A 9,003-nucleotide genomic window follows, 5' to 3' on the forward strand; every position below is an offset into this window, starting at 1 on the left:
TTGATTGAATGTTACTAAAATTATATGAAAGCCATAAGATGTTCATGTAGTAATTCAAGTCAAGTATGCCATGTAATGGAATAGTCAGATTATGCAAGCCATGTCCATGTAATATGTAGATTATGTATGCCATGTTCATATAATACTTAGATCATGTATGCCATGTTCATGTAATACTTAAATCATGTATGCCATGGAATGTCATAAAACGTTCAGAGCATGTTATGTCATGTCATGTTATGCTATGCCATGTATAAGAAAATGTCATGTTATGCTTTGTCATGCTATACCATGTACAAGAATATGACATGTTATGCTATGTCATGTACAAGAATATGTCATGTTATGCTACGCCATGTACAAGAATATGCCATGTTAGAAGTGTTCATGAAGCCTAATAAATTCCCATGCATTAAGAAATATAAGAAATGTTACGGTGTCACGGACTCGAGCGTGGTTAACCACAAGTTCAGTGAAATACGGACTCAAGTGTGTTTTACTCCATGTCAATCAGTTAAGTGAAATACGGACTCAAGCGTGTTTCGCTACATGTATATTCAGTTAAGTGAAACACGGACTCAAGTGTGTTTCGCTCCATGTTACTCAGTTAAGTGAAACATGCATGTATTTCAATTAAGTAAAACACAGACTCAAGCATGTTTCACTCCATGTAACTCAATTACGTGAAACACGGACTCAAGCGTGTTTCACCCCATGTTAAAACAAGATAAACAAGTTATTATGCGTTCACGTTACATGACTATGTATGCTTCTACTCATGTTAATGATGAATATATATGTGCTATGTGAGTATGTGACGATATATGTATATATGTGAAGTTTTTCAGAAAGTTATATTACGTGTATGATAGGGAATCTATGATGCCTTACATATTTTGTTAATAATCTTCAGAAACTAAATCCATGCTAGGCCAGATTATATTTTATAGTATGATGTGCTATTTACTGAGTATTCGACTCATTTTTATTTGTTCCTATTTCTTTCATGTCTAATTTTTACAGATGGTGTTTATGATGGAGCAGAGCTGGATGGCCAGAAGTAGATTTAATACAAAGACTTAGGAAGAAATAAGTAATTTTTACACAACTATAATCTTTTTATGTCATTCGTAGGATGAATTTATGTCTTTCCACTTTACATTCAAATTGAAGCAATTATGTCCATTTCAGTTTTTGATGTTTTTCAATAAATGAGGTATTTTAAGAAATGAATCTCTTTATCGGGCATTATGTTATAAATGCTACTAACATCTCTATCCTACGGAACGGAGTGGAGTGTTACAAATAGCTAGTTCTACATACGCTAACAAAGCTTCTAAATGACCCATATTTAACTGAATTCATACATTTAGCTGAACTTCATGTTATAATTGTTCACCGTTCAAGACACATACAAACCTGCAGAACAGAAGATCCCAGAAATTAGTCCTGTTTGGAAATGCTTACAATTACAGCCGAGTGCGAGTGCGAGTGCGAGTGCCTCGTCAGTGATAAACTTCAGCGAACTATCTAATCATGTTGACACCATTTTGAAGTGGACAGTAATGAAAGCTTGCTACACATAATTTTATATATCATTTATCCACCAATTCTTTAAAATAGTATGACCGACCTGGCTTCAGCAACCAACTACCTTATTCTTGCAGTAATACACTATGTGGCTGAAAGGATTGAATTCTCATGCAGAAGCCGCTTCAGGAATTCGTTTGGCTTGGAGTGTCTTCTCATATTCCTCAATGGATTTGAATAGCTCCGAGAAGTTACCCTTCCCAAATCCTCCACATCCACCTTTTTGGTACACCTTCCCTACCTCATCCTTGAGCATACAACCTACTCTCTGAATTATCTCTATAAATATGGTAGGCCTGTCCACAAAAGAAACAATCAATTAAATACAACGAAAACAGGGGGTGTCATCTTTCAAACCCGAAACACTACACACTTTTCCTTTGGGCTGCCTGATAAGCATTAGGACCACAGGCCCTCAGGAAAGCAACTTGTAGTTAATGACTAGCTACAACAGCACTATTGATCGCACAAACCTTTTACCAAGTAGAAGGAAGTGTGCCTAGAGTTTCATTAGAACCTCTTGTTTTGCATATGCAAATCGCATACCTAAACTAATGTAATGATTTCTCGGCATCAATACAAGTTTGCTTGTCATAGAAACAAAGAGAGAGAAAGGAAAAAAAAAAACCAAACTTCATAATTTGAAAACTGAATGGAAATGGAATGGCTAGCCATTTATCCTTAAACGGCATAAATTCTTTATGACATGCTAAGAATTAAGAAAGCTACTTATCATTACACTGATTTACAAGGAGAAATATGCCTTGATGTCATCTAAATTAGGAATTTACTGAATCTGTGCAGAAGTAGAGTCATCAGATGCAGACTGTTGGAGAATTAATAAATCATCTACATTATAAAGATCTGTAGTATATAGATCAGAAGAAAATACTTGTAGGCCTAAGATACTTCATTTTTTTGGTTGAGATGGCCTGAGAGACATTATTTCAACTCGTAAAAAGGGAGACCGACCAGGAACTCAACGTCTAAAGCTCTAGTTTGCCTTGTTCTTAAACAAGAAGTAAACAACTAGCTGCTCGCATGAGTAGGCTTCCTCCTCTTCAAATAAAACTTTCTTATACTCATCCAAAAGGGGAAATGGCAATAACTTATTTACCCTTAACAGAGAAAAGAAAGAAATAAAGCATCATATATGTAGGAGACATGATCCGATAATGGCCCATACATAAGTAAACCATTTGAAAATGCCAAGGAATGACACAGAGCCGCTCTAATAACACCCTAGCCCTTAGTCTACAGGAGGGGTGAGGGGACAAGACCAGCACTGAGGACAAAAGAAAACATTACACTAGAGGGAAACTAGAGAGTTTTTAATTCTAATTCCTCTTTCACTTCTTCATGTGCATCTTCTTCAGCTTGTAATAGAAAAAAAAAGAGAGATTGAGAACTTGTAATCTATAAATTTTTTAAGTCAATTATTTGACCCCTATGAACATAGGCCTCAATACCGAGCAACATAACCCTTATGTCATCTATTTATTTTTTTATGCAATATATTATCAGTAATCATCAACTGCTTGCACCCATTATCCAACCACTACCACAATAAACAAAATGGCATCTGCGATTGAATCCTCCACTAATCCGCCAACCTAGGCCATACTATGCACTGTTGACCAACAAGCCAGGGGCATGCCTTGACACTATCCAAATTTAGGTTCAATGGAATATTTTCAGAACAGGAAAAGTTAAATGGAAATTGCTGCGTTATTACAATTTCTGAACCGCACTAACTTGGCAAGAGGGTTCCCACGTTAAAATTGGCGTTTAGCAACCAGAGCATATGACATGCAATTTACAAAGTTTCATTTGACTCGCCTAACATCACAGAAAAGGTTTGTTGACAAGTAATGAAGAAAGCTAATACAAATTTTATTATATACCAGTATACCACGTTCTCATCCAACTCCTATGCACGTGTCACTACCAATCCTATTGTAACACCCCGACCCCAAAAGTGTGATTTTATTATTATTATTATTATTATTATTATTATTATTATTGTTATTTTCTTTATTGTTATTATTTTATTAGACATGTTGGGGATAGTAATTTGTTTTGAATAGAATTTCTCTATTATACGCCTCTTTTATCTTTCTGTTTGGTCTGGGAGTTTCCTGATTTGAAATTATCCCTAACTCAAACACTTCAAAACTCCAATATCCTCTCAAGTGTTCCTTTCCTTGTGGGAGTAGTTTTCCAAAGTTTAGTCAAACTCAAACCCCTCCTCGATCACTCACGATAGCTTCCTACCCCTCATCTATAAAACCCACGAGACCCTTAGCAAAAACCATGAAACTTTCACACACTAGCCACCATAGCAGCCTCGGCAGACAGAGAAAACCACTTCCCAACAGCCACCCTAGCACTACTCTTCATACCAAGTCAGCCACCTCGCCGGAAACTACCACAGAGCACACCGACGGTAAGCTCTCCTTCCTCCACGACGTGCGTAACCCATAAGCCCTCTGGGTCTTTGTTTTCTCCCCATTGAGAATAAAAAACAGCCCCTGCATTTGTTCCCAGCCACCTCGTCGGACCACCTCCCACACCACCACAGAAATCGCCGACCAGCCCAACCCCGTCGAGCCCACTCCCTTCCGATAAGCCCATTGTCTTCGGCTACCATTTTCCTCCCTAGTGCCTATCGGCTGGACAGAACCTCTCTCTAACTCTCTCACCCTTTTTTCTCTCTTGTGTCGCACCACTGCCTAGAGACACCAGCCGCGTCACCGGTCACTCCCAGCCACCCAGAGCCATCGTCGCAGCTGATCCTTCTCTCGGTGAGTCCCTTGCTATCGCACGGCCATCCCTCTGTTGTTCCGTGTGCTTTGTTTTCTGAAGAATCCTTTGATTCATTACGGGCCCTTGGGCCTAAGCCCATACGGCCAGTGTATTCCTAAGACAAATAGAGTGCTGGGCCTTACTTTAATTGGGCTTAATCTTATTATATTGCTTTAGTGATTTTATTGGGCTGATTATATTTTCAGAAAAACATTACTTTTACATGGGCTTTATCTACTTGAATAATTATGAACCCAAAGAAGCAATTTTTATAAAAGTATTTAAGGGGTTTTAAAGTATATTCTTAAAGTATACTATGGTGCCTATTATTTTAGTTAAATTCTATTATACATAGAGTATTACGATACGCTTTTCTAGGAAACTAGTAACGTCTAGTACCTCATATAGGTAACGCGCTACAAGTTGAAAATCAGGAAGCAACGCTAAGAGGTAAATAGTATGATCATATAAATGCATGCATACTGTGAATATTATTATTATGTATGAAAATATGATGTGCTTATGATGGGTAACTAGAGGCAAGTCAATGTTAGATTCATTTCACGATCTTTGATGAAATATGAGATTATGCTTGAATGAATGAATTTGTTGTTCGATTGATTGAATGTTACTAAAATCATATGAAAGCCATGAGATGCTCATGTAGTAATTCAAGTCAAGTATGCTATGTAATGGAATAGCCATGTCCATGTAATACTTAGATTATGTATGCCATATTCATGTAGTACTGAGATCATGTATACCATGTTCATGTAGTACTTAGATCATGAATGCCATGTTCATGTAAGTTTTGATTGATTGAATGTTACTACAATTATATGAAAGCCAAGAGATGTTCATGTAGTAATCCAAGTCAAATATGCCATATAATAGAATAGCTAGATTATGCAAGCCATGTTCATGTAATACTTAGATTATGTATGCTACATTCATGTAGTACTTAGATTATGAATGCCATGTCCATGTAGTACTTAGATCATGAATGCCATGTTCATGTAGTACTTAGGTCATGAATGCCATATTCATGTAGTACTTAGATCATGTATGCTATGGAATGTCATATAATGTTCAGATCATATTATGTTATGCCATGTTATGCTATGTCATGTACAAGAAAATGTCATGTTATGCTATGCCATGTACCAGAATATGCCATTTCAGAAATGTTCACGAAGCCTAATGAATTCTCATGCATTCAGAAAGATAAGAAGTTTTAATACAGTATCATGGGCTCAAGCGTGGTTAACCACAAGTTAAGTGAAACACGAACCCAAACGTGTTTCACTCCATGTTACTCAGTTAAGTGAAACACGGACCCAAGTGTGTTTCACTCAATGTTATTTAGTTAACTAAAACACGGACCCAAGCGTGTTTCACTCCATGATTCAGTTAAGTGAAACACGGACCCAAGCGTGTTTCACTCCATGTTATTCAGTTAAGTGAAACACGAACCCAAGGGTGTTTCACTCCATGTTACTTAGTTAAGTGAAACATGGACCCAAATGTATTTCCCTCCATGAAATTCAATTAAGTGAAACACGGATCCAAGCGTGTTTCACTCCATGTTAAAACAAGATAAACAAGTTATTATGCATTCACGTTACATATTTGCCATGATTATGTATGCTTCCGCTCATGTTAATAATAAATATATATATATATATATACCATGTGAATCTATGACGATATGTGTATATATGCAAAGTTTTCAGAAAGTTATGTTACTTGTATGATTGTGAATCTATGATGCTGTAAATATGTTGTGAAGAGTCTTAAAAAATTAAGTCCATGCTAGGCCAGATTATATTTTACGGTATGATGTGCTACTTACTAAGTATTTGACTCATTTTTGTTTGTCTTCTTGTTTTCTTCTATGTTTAATTCTCACAGATGGTGTCTATAATGACGCAGAACTGGATGGCCAGGAATAAATCTAGTATAAAGACTTAGGAAGGAATAAGTGATATTCACACAAGAATTAGATTTCTTTTATGTCATTCATAGGATTAGTTTAGGTATGTTCTTTTACGTTACGTTCAGTTTTCGAAACAATCATGTTCAATTCAGTTTTAATAGTTTTGATTCATTTCAATAAATGAGATATTTCAAGATATGAATCTCTTTACCGGGCATTATGATATGAATGTTAGTAACATCTCTATCCTATAGGAACGGGGTGTTACACCTATATATTTTTAGGCGGCATATAATCCTGTCTTGATTTAAAGAAAAAAACAATTTTCAACTATCATCCTCCAAATGCTCTGAAAGTTTTCACGAAAGAAAAAGCAAATAGCACATAATTTTGCAGAAAGTTACAGAGGATATACCTATCTCCAACAGGCTTGGTGAAGATTTGCAGCAAGGTCCCCTGATCATCCCTATCAACCAAAATCCCCAACTCCTCGCAGTCCTTAATCTGCTCATCCGTCAACACATCCCCGGCCCTATGCTTCAGATTCTTATAATAGGTGGGCGGCGGCGACGGCATGAACTCGAAGCCGCCAACCCCACTACGGTTCCTCATCTCTCTCAATGTCTTGAATATGTCCTCGCTCACCAAAGCCAAGTGCTGCACCCCTGACCCCTCGTTGTGCTCCAAGTACGTTTGTATCTGGCTCTTCCTCTTTGTTCCATAAACCGGCTCATTCATCGGCAGCAAAACCAATTCATCGTTGTTCGCCAAAACCACCGAGTTTAAGCCGCTCTCGCTGGTACCCACGTCTTCCGCCGTAAACTCAGCGAATTCATGGAATCCAGTGAAGTTTTTCACATAGGCGACAGCTGAGGATAGGTCTGGAACGTTGCCAACGGCGTGATCCAAACGTCGAATCCCAAAATCCAGAGGGTAGGACGACTGCTTGTCCACGGGCTCGAATTTGGGCAAAAACCAGGAGTCCGGACTGTCAGAGTCCTGGTGGTGATGGTTAGGGTTCTTGTAGCTGACATAGCGCAAAACGACATCACCGTAGAGGTGCACCTCGGAAAGAGTGGCGTGGTTGTCGAGAAGAACTGGTGGGGAGACGGGCTTGGCGCCGTGGGAGACACTGGCGTGGAAGGCGAAATCGGCATCATCGACCTGGACAGCGATGGCGCGGACGGCGAGGCCATGTGCGGAGGAGAAAGCGCGAGAAGCAGCGTGGTCGAAGGTGGGGATGGAGGCCGTGGCCGTGGGGCCGAAGTTTGCCATGGAGGCTATGGATGGGGAGTAGGGGGAAGTGAAGAGGAAGCAGAGCTGGCCGGAGCGGAGGAGGTAGGAGGCGTGGGTCAAGTTGCCGGTGGAAAGGTCGGACTTGGCAACGATGGGCATGCCGAGGCCCCAGGAGAAGCGACGGGCAGAGTTGGTGGCGTCAGTGCACCAGAACTCGACGTGGTGGAAGCGCTGAACGCCGAATCGATCCGACCTGGGGTTGGTCCGAACGAACTTGGAGAAGCCGAGGAGCTGGAACTGGGTCTCATCAGCGTCAGAGTCATTATTACCCATTGTTTTGTGTTTTGCAAAGGGAAGGGGAGGAGGAGGAGACTGACAAATGAGATTGTGGCGGAGTCGTCTTAGTTGCTTAAAATGGACGGTGGCTGGTGTTCGGGTTGTCGTTTTCTGGACGCGCAAACAGGATTGGAATTGGATGCGCGGATAACGTGGCAGGTTTATCCTGGTGATCGTAGTCATAAAGACTTCTTGGTTTTGCTTCTATTCAAAGAGGCGGATTATTATAAGAAGAGACTTATTAGTGGCTGGGGAGGATAGACCGATAGAATGCGTGAAAATGCGCGATTTGCTATCCCTTCCACATAAAAATGCCATCCACGTAAGTTAGCAAATAACAACCGTACGACTGAAAAGACTCGGGACTCGTTCAGAAATGAGATAAGATGAGTTGAAATTAAAATTAAAAAATTAAATAAAATATTATTAGAATATATCTTTTAATATTATTTTTATTTTAAAATTTAAAAAGGTTGAATTATTTATTTTATTTTGTATTAAAAATTAAGAAAATTATAATAATTAAATGAGATAAGATGAGATGAGATGAGATGAGATGTTTTCTGAAGAACAAGTACCCATTACCACGTATCGATGACCTACTAGATCAATTGCAAGGAGCATTGGTGTTCTCTAAGATAGACTTAAGGTCTGGTTATCATCAGCTCAAGATTAGGGAGAAAGATATCCCCAAGACGGCGTTTCGAACTAGATACGGACATTACGAATTCTTAGTAATGTCCTTTGGTCTAACCAATGCCCCTGCCACCTTCATGGATATGATGAACAGAGTATTCAAACCCTATCTGGATAGCTTTGTTGTTGTATTCATCAACGATATATTGATTTATTCGAGCAGTGAAGAAGATCACAAGCAGCATCTCCGTTTAGCATTGGAAAAGCTAAAGGAAAACCATTTGTATGCCAAATTCAATAAGTGCGAGTTTTGACTTAAGGAGGTAAAATCTTTAGGGCATGTGATTCAAGTCAAGGAGTATCAGTCAATCCAGCAAAATTGAGCTATAGTAAGCTGGAAGCGATTGACAAATATGCACGAAATTCAGAGTTTTCTAGGATTAGCTGGTTACTATCGGCGATTC

At 39.0% G+C, this 9,003-nt stretch overlaps 1 protein-coding gene across 1 annotated transcript; it reads right to left on the reverse strand.

The window, feature by feature from the left end:
- Positions 1–1,341: 1,341 nt before the first annotated feature.
- On the reverse strand, positions 1,342–8,191 carry LOC121249818 (4-hydroxyphenylpyruvate dioxygenase). The gene is made up of 2 exons (XM_041148622.1): positions 6,747–8,191; positions 1,342–1,886 (listed from the first exon to the last, which is right to left on the reverse strand). The coding sequence occupies exons 1-2, from the start codon at positions 8,084–8,086 to the stop codon at positions 1,700–1,702; spliced, it is 1,527 nt and encodes a 508-aa protein (XP_041004556.1). The 5' UTR covers positions 8,087–8,191; the 3' UTR covers positions 1,342–1,699.
- Positions 8,192–9,003: the final 812 nt, after the last annotated feature.

Source organism: Juglans microcarpa x Juglans regia, chromosome 2D, assembly GCF_004785595.1.
Source record: "Juglans microcarpa x Juglans regia isolate MS1-56 chromosome 2D, Jm3101_v1.0, whole genome shotgun sequence".
NCBI lineage: Eukaryota > Viridiplantae > Streptophyta > Magnoliopsida > Fagales > Juglandaceae > Juglans > Juglans microcarpa x Juglans regia.

What these genes read in the sequence shown, in the direction of transcription:
- LOC121249818 (XM_041148622.1), bottom strand. Translation starts at nt 8,086, where the DNA reads ATGACTACGATCACCAGGATAAACCTGCCACGTTATCCGCGCATCCAA. An exon ending in ACCAAGCCTGTTGGAGATAG is followed by an intron (nt 1,887 to 6,746) that starts GTATATCCTCTG and finishes TTTTGTGGACAG; the next exon opens with GCCTACCATATTTATAGAGA.